Source organism: Macaca nemestrina, chromosome 14, assembly GCF_043159975.1.
Source record: "Macaca nemestrina isolate mMacNem1 chromosome 14, mMacNem.hap1, whole genome shotgun sequence".
Taxonomy (NCBI): domain Eukaryota; kingdom Metazoa; phylum Chordata; class Mammalia; order Primates; family Cercopithecidae; genus Macaca; species Macaca nemestrina.
This window is the reverse complement of record NC_092138.1, coordinates 71,039,998-71,053,577: the sequence shown is the minus strand read 5'-3', so window position 1 is coordinate 71,053,577 and position 13,580 is coordinate 71,039,998. Positions and strand designations below refer to the sequence as shown.

The following is a 13,580-nucleotide window of genomic DNA, read 5'->3' as shown; positions in this document are numbered from 1 at the left end:
CTTGTTACCCAGGCTGGAGTACAATGGCACAATCTCTGCTCACTGCAACCTCTCCCTCCCAGGTTCAAGCAATTCTCCTGCCTCAGGCTCCCGAGTACCTGGGATTACAGGCACACGCCATCATACCTGGCTAGTTTTTGTATTTTTAGTCGAGATAGAGTTTCACCATGTTGGCCAGGCTGGTCTCAAACTCCTGACCTCGTGATCCACCCGCCTCGGCCTCTCAAAGTGCTGTTTGTGTTTTTAGTAGAGATGGGGTTTCACCATGTTGGCCAGGCTGGTCTCGAATTCCTGACCTCATGATCCACCAGCCTCAGCCTCCCAAAGTGCTGGGAGCCACCACGCCCAGCCATAAAAAAACCAATCTCTTAAATAACAGGATTTTGAATTTTCCTCCCAACAAACCCATAGAAAAGAAAACAGACCAGAGCTGACTTAAATCTCTTAGCAGTCACCAGGAGTCAAGAAAGAGAACCTATATTCCATTTTCCTGTCTCATGGACTGACTGTCAGCCCTTTAGTGAGCATATGTGGTTAGTCCTTTCCCCCAAAACTGGCTGTGCTGTAAGGGCATTTTAGAAGAGGAACTGCAGATCCTCTCATTCGGAAGTAACAAGATCACCATTCTGTCCGTTCCAATCAGTACCTACAGTGAGAGAACTTTCATATACAATCTGGACATCTGGATAATGCAGAAACCAAAGTTTTCCACCTAATGATGATAAACTTCACTGTTAGATTAATGATCAGCTTGCAAACCCAACAGTTACATTGGGTAATAGAGGTTCAATAGATGTGTTCTTTTAAATCTTGCATAAATCACTTCTATAAATTGAATCTCATGCTAAATGCACCAAAAGCCTATTTAAAGAAATGCCATGTTGAAATTTTTCATAAAGAAAGTAATCTGAAAGTAGAGCCTGAGATGAGGTTAAAAAAGAAAGAAAGGAAACAATCACACTCTTGTTTTTGTTACACTGGAAGTTTTATACACTGGGTGTTCCTAAACCATGGTACACCTGGGATACTTCCCCGACAGGGCAGCCTCTCTACAGGAGGGCACCCACATCCCAAAGACAACAATTATATTAAAATGCTTTATATCATTCTTTATTTTAAAAGTGCTTTACCAACATATACTAATCTTCACAACATTCAAGGGAGGTAGATAAGTATTACACCACTTTCACAGATGGAGGAACTGAGGCAGAGATTAGTAAGTTGTGTTGAGGGGCATGATATACGGCACAATTAGGAAAATGATTTGTTGCAGTCATGGATCACTGAAGACCTTTCTCATGATTTCTGAGTACCATCAACACAAAAAGCAGCAGATGCAGCATTGAAGCAGGTCATCAGTAGTTTGGCTAGTCTAAGGCTAAATGTTACCTTGTTGATACCAGATGTTGAATATGCTGTCCTTTGGCAAGCATCCCACTCACACGCATTCTTACATGCTTCCACCTCTAAACAGGGGAGAGGGGAGGCTGTTGTGAGTGCAGAAGGAGGAGGCAGAGAAACAGGGCTGGGAAGGAAGATGACAGAAGAGAAAACATGAACTGATACAAAAGCAAGGGCAAGGACAAACAAGACGACCCTCTGGGAACCAGTCCAACAGAAAGGAAAGCCACAGCAGAAAAGAAGTGTCATTTGAAAAGCTCAGACATCCAGAAATGCTACTCAAAGGGTAATTCTTAGCAATGACATTCAAAGCCACTCCTCATTGCTTTGCCAACTATAATCATCAGGTCCTTCTGACATTCCCAGGAGGCAGAATCATTCCTTTCCTGTGGTCCAGTCCAAGTGCTGATGTAATTGATCTGACACCGCAGAGGCTGTTGACAACTCAAATGTACCCTCCCACCATGCCACCTCTCTTCCTCTGCACGTCTAGTCTCTTCAAAACAAAACAATGCATTTAATATTCTCACTGCAAAAATCCTAAGACATTTCGGGAGATTTTGATGCATAACAATGTAGGATTCCATGCATGAATTTTTATAAAAGGGACATGATGTGGATTAACAGCCCCTCTCAGCCAATGCTTGTTTATACAACAAGGAACTTTTTTTAAAATTATGGATACCAACTGTCTAGAGAAAAATTGGAGCACAAGGGAAAGAAATAACTTCTCCTGATCTTTCTAGTGGGAAGCAAATATAAGAGATGGTGATTTACATACCACTAGCTGCAATGGAGGTACTGATGGCAGAGGAAGCACCAAATGAGTAGATGACCAAGGACCCAGCAGGGAGGGTCTAAGTCAGATGAACAGGTGGAAGTGGCAGCCCAGAGAGCTGAAAAAGCAGAAGTTAGGGAAAAGACATAGTAGCCAAAGAGGAAATGCATGGAGGTGTTGGTGTTTGAGGTTGAGAGGGAGGCATAGCACTGATCTGTGTCTAGGCCTTCCTAGGACAGGTTGGAGCCAGAAATACATCCTTTCTTCCTTTATTTTGATCAGCAGCATCATTCTTTCAGACATGTAGCTTTAAAATCTTATCCCTTCTCTCCAACAAACAAGGTCAACTGCCAAGCCTTACTGATGCCACTTTGGCAATGCCCTTCGCACTGGTCTCCCTTGTGGTTTTTTGGTTTTTGTTTTGTTTTGTTTTGTTTTGTTTTTGAGACGGAGTTTCGCTCGTTACCCAGGCTGGAGTGCAATGGTGCAATCTTGGCTCACTGCAACCTCCACCTTCTGGGTTCAAGCGATTCTCTTGCCTTAGCCTACCAAGTAGCTAGGATTACAGGCGCCCGCCACCACGTCCGGCTATTTTTTTGTACGTTTAGTAGAGACTGGGTTTCACCATGTTGGCCAGGCTGGTCATGAACTCCTGACCTCAAGTGATCCAGCCGCCTCGGCCTCCCAATGTGCTGGGATTACAGGTGTGAGCCACTGTACCCGGCTGTCTCTCTGGTTTTTAGTGCAACCTCTTCTGGGTCCTGCTGTCATCTCATCCTAACCAGGGACAAACCCTCCTACCTGGTATCCCCTACTCCAGTCTTCTCTCCACTCAATTCTTCTTCTACTTTTCTTCCTGTAGTACAGTTCTGATCATGTTACTGCCCCAACTCAGAAATTCCCCATGCTCTCACTCCCTCTCAATTATGTGTCTCATTATCTTGAATCTTCAACAGGACCTTGCATCTAGTGAAGTTCTTCTGTTTCCAAACCTCCACCTGCCAAAATGCCAGCTCTGAAGACTTAGCTCCACTGCCATCTCCTCCATGAGGACTTTCTTCATGCTTCTGAGCTCTCTGCTGAGGTACAAACGCACTTTGAAGACATGCAGTGATCACGCACATGATAGCTGTGTACAACTCTTATATTCCCTACTGGGCTGTGTCCATGATTTGCCAAGGTGGGGGATGATGAACTGTGTCTTAATATTTACCTGTCTATCCCTTACAGCACCTACTAAGAAACGGTTATTGCATTTCTACCTCAGGTAAGAAACTGCTCAAAAGTGAAATGAATTGTGATATACTTGTTCACAAATGGAGACACTGCAACAAGTACCCTGTAATGTGATCTGACTCTCAGGATAAAACCAATCCATGATAGAGCTCAAGGAATGGGACAAGGGCAGGCAGTTTGGGCTATATATTTTGGAGTCAAGAAATCTGGGATTGAGGTTCTGCTTTGCCATTCGCTAGCTATGGGCTTGACACCAGGTGGTTCTTCTTTGAGTGTCATTTCCTTCCTTCTGCACAGCCTCACGGGATGAAGAAAAAAATGAGACCCATTTGTGAATGCTATATCAGTGATTCTCAATCCCAATTATGCATCATAATCTCCTGTAAAGCTTCGGAAAAATACAGAGGACAAGGACCCAGCCCAGGTAAATTGAATCAGAATCCTCTGGAAGTGGGACGCAGTGGGACTAATTATTTATAAAATGCTATTTCTAATGCATAGCCAAGGTTGGAAGCTACTGTTAGAAACTCATAAGTACCATTAACAGTAGAGCAAGGTGCTTTAGGCTGCTGGTTTATCCTTTATACATAAAGTTAGGAATCAGTTCAATGCTTTTATAGTTCCATTAAAATACACTACTGTGTGCAAGCATTTTTTGTGTTCTTCTGCATTGTTGTGTGGTTAAGTTGTAAGTTCTGAGAGAATAATATCTAGCACCACTGTATGTAAAGATGTACCTAAGCCAAATTTCTGAGAAATAAAAACTTCATAGAGTCCTCTGAAACCTTGCTATTCAGAAGTGTGGTAACCAGACAAGTATAACTGGCATAAACCAGGAACTTGTAAGAAATGTTGAATCTCAGACTCCACTCTGTACTCTCTATATTAATGAGGTTCTTAGATGTGTCAATAGGTGAAGCAAAGGCAATCTTTGCTCAGTTCACATGTATGTTTAGGGTCTGCTGTTCCCTGTCCTAATCCTAAAAGGGTAGGAGGGCATGAAGCATCTGGTTCTGTCTTCCACAAACCACTGAAGATTGGGACTTTATCCCGATGCTTCTTTCTCTAAAAGGGTTCATTTGGTAAAAACTAAATTAAGAACATAAATCCTCACAAAAGGATCTTTTCTTTCAAAGAAGACTAGTCTTCACAGGCTTTCTTCAAATAACCAGTTCCTTTGAGACATTGAAAATATAATTCAGTGTTAAAAATAAATTCATACCTGTTTTAAGTTGTGTGCTATGCATAAATAGCAAGTATATGTGTACCTTACCAAACTTACGGTCCCCAGCCCTCAAATTCCAAAATTATGCAGGAGGGAAGCTTAGCCATTGCAGTAAACAATTTCTCCCTATTGACTCATGCTCTCCAGCTGATTATGATGTGGGCAGTACCCATCTAAGACTATACAGACCACTCCATAGCCAAGAAGTTGTAAGAGACTCGGAACATTATCTAGCCCAACTCCCTTGTTCTGTGGACAGGAAACACCACACCAAGGGTTAAAAGGAGTTACCCACATTCATACAGCAACTTGAGGGAGAGTTGAGCTTAGAATTCAGGCCCCGATTCCAAGGCCTGTATCACTTATGTGGACTCTGCCACGTATACTCCTCCTTCCCCACCACATGGCCTTGAACTTTCATTGTCAGAAACTGCTGATCTGCCTTGGTACTTAAGTGTCACTTTGCTGCTTCCAACTACTGCTGTCCCCAACTCCCAGGGCTGTTTTTAACAAGAGGCTACAGGAGAAGCTATACTGCAGCTCAGTCAAAATATCCATTTATCAATCCATATTTCCAAATATGTTGGTAATGGATTCTCAAAAGGCCCAATGCTAACTATGTAATGCCAGCTACAAAGTATTACTACTGGCTAGCACCATCAGCATGGCGAGGGAAGGGCCTTTCCTTTGGTAGCTAAAGACTAAAAGCAAGGGCAACCATCAACTCAGTAGTACAAAGCTGGGAGGAAACTACAGAGAGAAGACAAAGAGTGGAGCACAGCTGGGAAGGCAGCACCTTTAAAAAACATACACAGTGTGACTATAAAATTGCAAGTCTTTCTTTTTTTAATAAAACCCACATACCAGAATGTAGAAATCTAAACAAACATTTCTCCCTCAAAGTAGTTACATCCTTAGTTCCAACAGAACTACCATTGTTGGAGAATTATTTAGAAAAGAAAAGGCCTTAAGAGGTGGTTTATGAGCCACATTAGAAAATACCCTTCTAAACACTGGGCTGTTTAAAAACAGAAAATCCATACTCAGAGGATGATACTGAGAAAATTTAAAAAGTGTGGCAGCTCTCATGGAGGTTCCCTGAAGACCTCTAGCAAGTTTGAGCAACAGCATCACCACTGAAGAAACGTGTAGCCTCCCAGGACAGTCACTTTCGACGGGAGGGCATTCATTTGGATAGAAAAGTTCTGCTGTCTGTTTAAAAAGAAACAAAAACAAAAACAAAAACAAAAAAAAACAGCCACACTCCTTTATAGTCACACTTGCATTTGATTAAAAAACAAAAAACAAAAAACAAACAAAAAACAACAACAACACTCACATGTGGTTCTTGTATGAATTCTAATTAAGAGACATTACATTCAGAATTATAGCACTCATAGTGATAATTTTCAGAAGACTATAACAGCTTCTTTGCCACTTAAGGGGTACAGAGGGTGCAGCTGTTTACCTGAATGAATTCTTAAATAAGTGACTACTACCACTCTAATTTTCCTAGTTGTAGCTCTGTTACAGGTTACTGACCGCAAGTCCATGTTCCAAACATTCTTTGCCAACACAGATTAATTACAAGAGAGCCACCCCCAAAGTCTTAGGGCGAATTGGGAAAGGGCCGGTTAAATGAGGAAACAGGCCATTCCTTGGTAAAAGTTTGTAGTTTTCTTTCCCAATACATCTTCTTTTTATTGAGAACTTCCATTTTTATCCTGTGTTCCTCCTCTGCCATCTCACACTCTCGCTCTATCTGCTGGATTTTGGCCACATGCACCTCATTCATTTGTATCAGTTGCAGTTGTAAGATGGACATTTGTTGATGGTGTTCTTCCTCATGCATCTTTTTTAAAGCACCTTCCTGAGAGGTTTTGCTCCTGTAGTTTTTATTGGCTGTTATTCTGACAGCTGAACACGAGGGTTCAGGTTGAGAGGTCCCCTCACATACTGGAAAATGTATGAACTCTTTCTCATCATCGCACAGTTCTCTATTTGAAACAGCAAATGATTCTGAAAAACAGTAGCAGAAAACATATGTTCAAAGATTTTACAGGCAGAGAAAAAAAACCAATCCTATTTCAAATGACAGGGTCCTTCATTACAGGATGTATCTAAAACCATGTCTGCTTTGGCCTTCATGTCTACAGGCACCCTAGCAACACCTGACTATTTAAAAACCCACAAATCAAAAGCAATTTTTTCTTAAGAAATAATGACAAGGGGTTTTGTTAGGTTATTTCCTAGAACTTCGAAGTATGGGATCCGTTGTCAGAAACCATGCTTATCAAGAATCGGAGACCTTGTTATGTTGATATTCTAAACTGAAATGTGCCCAACTCTGATGAGCGTAGGACCACAATGCAAGGCCAGTGTGGATCTTCAAAGTAAGTTCTCTATCAGTCTGATCATCCTTTGCCAACTTCTCATTCAGCTATGAACACATATGTATAATCTTTGCAAGAGTGCTATTGCTGTTTCCTGGTCACAGGTGTTAGCCCTTACCCTGGAGAGCCATCTTGTAAATGCTGTTCCTTGAAAGATGAGCCTACATTCCCTGGCTTAACTCCCTCACAAACATTTTCCCTTTACTCTCCAGCACTGCCATCTGGGGAGTTTTCAATGTCCCTCTTATTCAACCTATCTCTGGTACTTGACTATCCTTGAAATTTCTTTCCTCCATTAGCTTCTGAACCATGACTCGCCTAATTTCTAAGATGCCTTCCTCTCTGATTGCTCCTTCTCAAGTCTTCTTGATGTACAGAGACTCTTGCTGTACTCACCTGTTACCTTTTCATATTCTCCTGGGGGTTCCCATCCGTGGCTCTGTTCTTAATCTACCCTAAGTAAACTCATAACCTGATGCTGACCTTCCTTTCTAGTCTGACTCTTCCAAATGCCCTGTGTACCCTTCACTCCTACCACAAGCTACTCACATCCTTTATAAGGTCATGCTTTTTTTCATAATTCTGTTTCACTGTTCCTTCTGCTTAAAGTTAGGCTATCTGTCCCTCCACTTACTGTAGTCTTGCTTTTTTAACCTCCCCCAAACTCCTACTCATTCAAAACCAATGCTGCTTGCTCTGTGAAACCTCAGGTCTCTCCTTTATATGTACTCTTCTGTTACAGCACTTAACACACACTAGTATTGGCACCATGACATTCTCTTTTTTTAATCCTTGGGTACTAATTACTTTGTTTGGTACACAGTGGATGCCTAGTAAATGTTTATTGGCTGAACCCTTGAATATAAAACGAAGAGTATATGGATGCAAAAGGATACCATGTTTGGTAGGTGCTATGTTTGCCCTGATTTCTTAATAGAGCAGTAACATCAGTGTCAATTAAGGGAGTTGCAATAAAGAAACCACTAACTCCACTAACCCATGGAGTCTTCTAGCTGTGACTCTAAGGCTTTCTTGAGAAGCTTTACATTTCCAATAATGAGAATCTTCTCCTTGGAGAAAAACAATGCCAATTTATTAACAGAGTTGATTACATTATTACGTCCACTCCATTATTCTGGAAGATGAGATGCTGGGAATGCTAACAGCTACTGGGGGAAACCTAATTCATAATACCCTGTTAATAACAGGAAAATGGCTACTGTTTAATTATTCCACTCCAAGAGGTAAAGTAACAACCATAACTAGTCTGTAATTATGATTAAAGAAAAGGTAAAAATCTTACTTCTGGAAGAGAAGGTTAAAAAAAAAAAAAAAACACTTCTGTGCCATTCAGAAATAATGAAAATGTCTCTTGGAAATCTTTCCCGGAGACAGCTCTGGCCTCAAAGACAGCTCTTCCTTCATGCTCCCACTGCCTCCTGGGCCTATCTCTGGCAGAACACTTGTTAAAACTGGCAGTTTACCTCCCTTTTAAGTCTCTGAGAACTTTAAGACAGAGATTGCTTCTGCTCATCCTCATGTAGAACCCGGCACAGGGCCTGGTATAGTGCTGGGCATGTAAGAAATGTGTATGGGATGAATTACCTGCAGTGGGTCACATACCTCCTAACACGCCCAACCACAGAGAGGGAACAGTGCTCTGTGTGGGTATCCAAGGCACAGGACAAAGGAATGGGAGAGGCTTAACACTGAGAATAGGGCCCTCAGGTGTGAGCTTCAACTGCAAAGAGCATTACCTCACCTGTTTCCTTTCTAGTTCTGGATCTAGAAAGGAAGACATTCTGGAAAATGTCTTCTTTAAAGACTGGACACATTAGACATTTTGTGGTACCTCTAGTCTCTTTTCTCTTTGATTTCATTCCAGGGGATAGTTCTGGATACTCCTCTGAGTCCTTAAAGTTCATCCCCTAACAATGCTGCTGTCTCACCCAATTTCTTTAATTTCTTCTTCTTCTTCTTCCTCTTTTTTTTTGGTGAGATGGGGTCTCACTGTGTCACCCAGGCTGGAGTGCAGCGGCGCAATCTCAACTCACTGCAATCTCTGGCTTCCAGGCTCAAGTGACCCTCCTATTTCAGCCTCCAACTAGCTGGGACTACAGGCATGCACCACCAAGCCTGGTTAATTTTTTGCATTTTTTGGTAGAGACGGGGTTTTGCCAGGTTGCCCAGGCTGGTCTCAAACTCCTGAGTTCAAGCGATCTACCCGCCTTGGCTCCCAGAATGCTGGGATTATAGGCGTGAGCCACTGCGCCAGCCTCTTCCAATTTCTAAATGTTCACTTTCATCTCAACAATTCCAGGCTTTAGAGACCTGATGATGACAGTGATGATGATGATGATGATGATAGCACCTACTGTTTTTTGAGCAGCTAACCAGGTTCTAGGCTAGTGCTTTACAGCATTACCTCATCTAATCCTTACCCTATGAGGGAGGTATTATTATAGAAAACCAAATATAATATCCAAGGTCACATGGCTAGTTGAAAGAACCAGGATTCTAATCTAAGTCTGTATGACTCTAAAATCCAAACTCAACCACTACAATAATCAGCCTCCCACTCTTCCACTTGCTTAGCTGATCACTTACGTATCTTAAAATGCAGCCTCCAAATTGTATCCACTATAAAACCATCTCTTATTAAGAATATGGGTATGTATCATGCATTTCGATCTCTAAATTTCTAGAGCTGTGAACATAAAAAGGCAGTATGTTTGCGTCTGGGAGGAGAAAAATGACTCTTCTTTAACACCATTCTTTTTAGTTTAAATGTGTGCTAACATCCAAATTTTAAAGGAAAAAAAGCCAGGCCTCTTAAGAAGACTCTGGCAGAAGATGGGGCTTTCAACTAAAGAGGCCCGATGGTATAGTTAATTAACTTTCACACACATATTTGCTCCAATGAATAGAAACTACTGTTCAGATGGGAAGAATCCTCTCTTAATTGGAAAAAGACTAGCCTAGGAATGGCACTGTGCTGCAAATACCCACCATGTAATCTCTCTCAGAGGCAAAACAAAGCCACCTGAAGGAGAAAACAACTCAATCTTATGCAAAAAGGGTAGGAAATCCCAACGGCTTTCCTGGGACCAGGAAAGCCAAGGGGATGTTCTTTCACTTGGACAACTGGAGTAAGTTTAATATCAGCAGGAAAAACCTACCATGACAGCAAAAGGATGGGAAGGAAACTATAAACAGGCCAAACCCCAGATACAGGAAATAAGGCTACCTGGGAAAGTGGATAAATAAGATGGGTGGATGCATGTTATGGAGTATAACACATTAACTAAAAGAAAGAAACTAGACTTACACACTGCAATAAATTGATCTTTTTTTTTTTTTTTAGACGAAGTCTGGCTCTGGCACCCAGGCTGGAGTGCAGTAGTGTAATACTGGCTCACTGCAATCTCCGCCTCCAGAGTTCAAGCAATTCTCCTGTCTCAGCCTCCCAAGTAGCTGGGATTACAGGTGTGCGCCACCATGCCCGGCTAATTTTTGTAGTTTTAATAAAGATGGGAGTTTTGCCATGTTGGCCACGACGGTCTTGAACTCCTGACCTCTAGTGATCCGTTTGCCTTGGCCTCCCAAAGTGCTGGGATTACAGGCATGAACCACTGTGCCCAGCCTAGGAACTGATCTTAAAAAGACTCTTCTAAGTGAAAAAAGCAGAGAAAATGGTATCTCTAGCACAAATTTAAATCTATATAAATTTAGAATAGATGCACACAAAACACATGTAAAAGAATATGTAAGCATGTTAGAATGATTCAGGTGCAGGAGAAGAAAATGAAAACATGGAATAAAAATGGAGCAAACACCTAACTAACAAAAGAAAGGCTTTTCACAGACCAGTGAGGCTGGTGTGCCATGACTGGAAATGTAATTCAGCCCTCTGGTACCAGAGATCTCACCCCCAAAGATTAGGATTGAACAATAATAATAATGGCATTTATTAAGAAATGTTCACAGTTATCAAGTATCACTTTATAGCATAGAATGTGAAATTAAATATAAATTATCCTAAGACATTTGGGTGCTACTCCAAAGCTTAGTTTTCTTAAATGTATTTGACTTTTGGTTATCCTAGCCTCCCAGCCACTCCTAGCAAATTTTGTTGGCTCCCTTAATTGGTTCTGTACACAGTTTCCCTCAAAATAATGGAAGATAAGTGTCAAAGCCAAATTATCACACATCATAAAATCTGCAGGGTGTAAATTGTTTTAATATATTTAAAGAGGAGATATTGGGTTTTTTTGCAAATATTAATATATACCTAAGTGTTATACTTAAATTTTAAGACTAGTGTGTTGGAAAACGATGGACATTTTTAGAAAGTCATTGACAAAGCTAAGTATATCCAAGGGACAGTGATCAAGATGACACAGTTGAAACTATCTCATACCAAAAAGTAGTTACAGAGAGGCCTCTAGTGGAATACTATTAGAGTCCATCCTGTTTAACAGTTTTATCATAAATTCCAACAAATTTCTGAGTACCTAATTCTGTAACAGGTACCCTGTAAGGTATTGGAACAGTTCTGTCCAACAGAAAGACAATATAAGCTATTTATATATAATTTAAAATATCCTCAGAGTAACATTAGAAAAGTGAAAAAAAAAGATGAAATTTATTTTGGTAACATATTTTTTAATCCAATATATCTAAAATATTATCGTTTCAACATGTAACAATATAAAAATTATTTAATGAGGTTTTTTTACATTTTTTGGTACTAAGTCTTCAAAATGTGGTGTGCGCAATTATAGCACATCCTAATGTGGTCTACCCACATTTCAAGTGCTTATGAGCCTCATGTGGCTTGTGACAACTGTATTAGACAGCACAGTGTTAGAAAGATCACACATACACACATTCCTTATGTCAAATACACAAGATGTAATGAGGGCCATAACTCTAGAGCAGATTTTCCACCTTTTTCCCACCAACACCCAGAAAGGATGACTGACAATTCCAGGCTTCTTTCTCTTTTTTGAAAAAAAATTGAAATGCAAAATGAGTGAAATGAACTCAAAGTTGTTTTACTGTATAGAAAGAGTTCCAGTACCATACCTACTAGTATTAACAGATTACCTTTGGACACACTAGGTTCTCCACCACCGTCCAGATAGGACCTGGACACAGGAGCAAGGAGCATTTGGCTATGCTTTAATAATCACCAGCAAAAAGAGGAGTCCCCAGCGTCATCTATACACAAACATCCAATTTAAAATAAATCCCTTTATACTTGAGTCACTATTAAACGTCACTACAAGGAAAACACTGAGAATGTACCTTTATTCCCTTCTGCTGAAAATTTATACATTATGTTTATGAGTAAATGAATTACATCATTTCTTCCAAAAAGAAAGAGAAAAAAATCTGTGGGATGAACTTTCCTAGATCCCACCCCAGAATTTGAAAATGGGGAAATAAGACTGTCCAGGCCCCCTAAGAATAACCCTATGAAATCAATATACAATAATCTGGATCACAGGTTTGCAAAATGAACAGAAAGCAGCTCACACCAGCATGGTCCTCAGCAGTATCTCCCAGGGAACATATGCAATATAAAGAGCAGCCCTGCTGATCCATTCCCTCCTCCCCCAGCACACTCCTCCACAGCCTCACAGAAGCTAAATGGCTCTGAAGCCAGCAAGATGGAGAGGAACAGAGAGTAACTGGCTAAAGCTATAAACATCTCCAAAACAAGGACACCATTAATTAGCAGTGAGAGTCCATGCATGACAGAAGCAGCAATGAGGAGGCATAAGAAAGAGAGCTGACAGTGCCCCCATAAAGTGTCTGCTAGGAGGTACCCTGGCTTGGGAACTCAGGGATCAAAACCCAGACACAAGGTTCCTACACTGGAAATCGATGCATGAAGTTAATAACATAAACCACTACGGTTACCCAACTGGCTTCCTGGACTTAACCTTGGTCAAATGATCAGTAAGCAAACTTTTGATCACAATTTGCTTCTCCAGGATCGTCTGCCTACAGGACAGAAAAAAAGGTGCTAATCAAAAACATGTATTTGATTCACTTGGCAATTATCTTTTCCACTCTACACAGATAACATGCCTGGCTTTGGACTGCTTCTTGTTACTCTTAATTAACAGGAGCCAGTCCCTCAGAGCTCAGTCTACTCTGGAGACACTGACAAGTGAATTTCCCATCCTGCAAGCTGAGAACCAGACTATCCTGGGGAAGTGCTTGCTGGGTCCCTGACGCAACTTATGAACAACCTTCTGTCCCCCACCAGGAAACATCCTCTGCTTCAATGTCTGTTTTCAGAAAACTGCAGTAAATTTTTATATAAACTGGCCACTTCCTGTCTGAAAAGAAGCAGGAATTGCTGGAAATTTATCTGTGTGCATTTCCACCCTCCCCTTGCCTAGAGACATTTCAATAGTCCCTTAATTCCAACCTTCTGAAGCCATGACACACTATCACTGCATCCTTCATTGTATGACAGTGATTTTTTCCTTAAGAATTATGTATGACGTATTTTTTTCTTTTTAATGGAAGT

The 13,580-nt window shown here is 41.0% G+C and overlaps 1 protein-coding gene across 4 annotated transcripts in view; it reads right to left on the bottom strand.

Annotated features, from left to right (window-relative positions):
- Window positions 1–1,094: 1,094 nt before the first annotated feature.
- LOC105480971 (Myb/SANT DNA binding domain containing 3) overlaps window positions 1,095–13,580 on the bottom strand; it is a 29,590-nt gene continuing 17,104 nt past the window's right edge. For all 4 annotated transcript variants that reach the window (XM_071078086.1, XM_071078083.1, XM_071078085.1 and 1 more), the window contains one exon: window positions 1,095–6,659. In XM_071078086.1, the coding sequence (XP_070934187.1) occupies window positions 6,250–6,659 (410 nt within the window). In that variant the 3' untranslated portion in view covers window positions 1,095–6,249. The remainder of the gene's footprint in view (window positions 6,660–13,580) is intronic.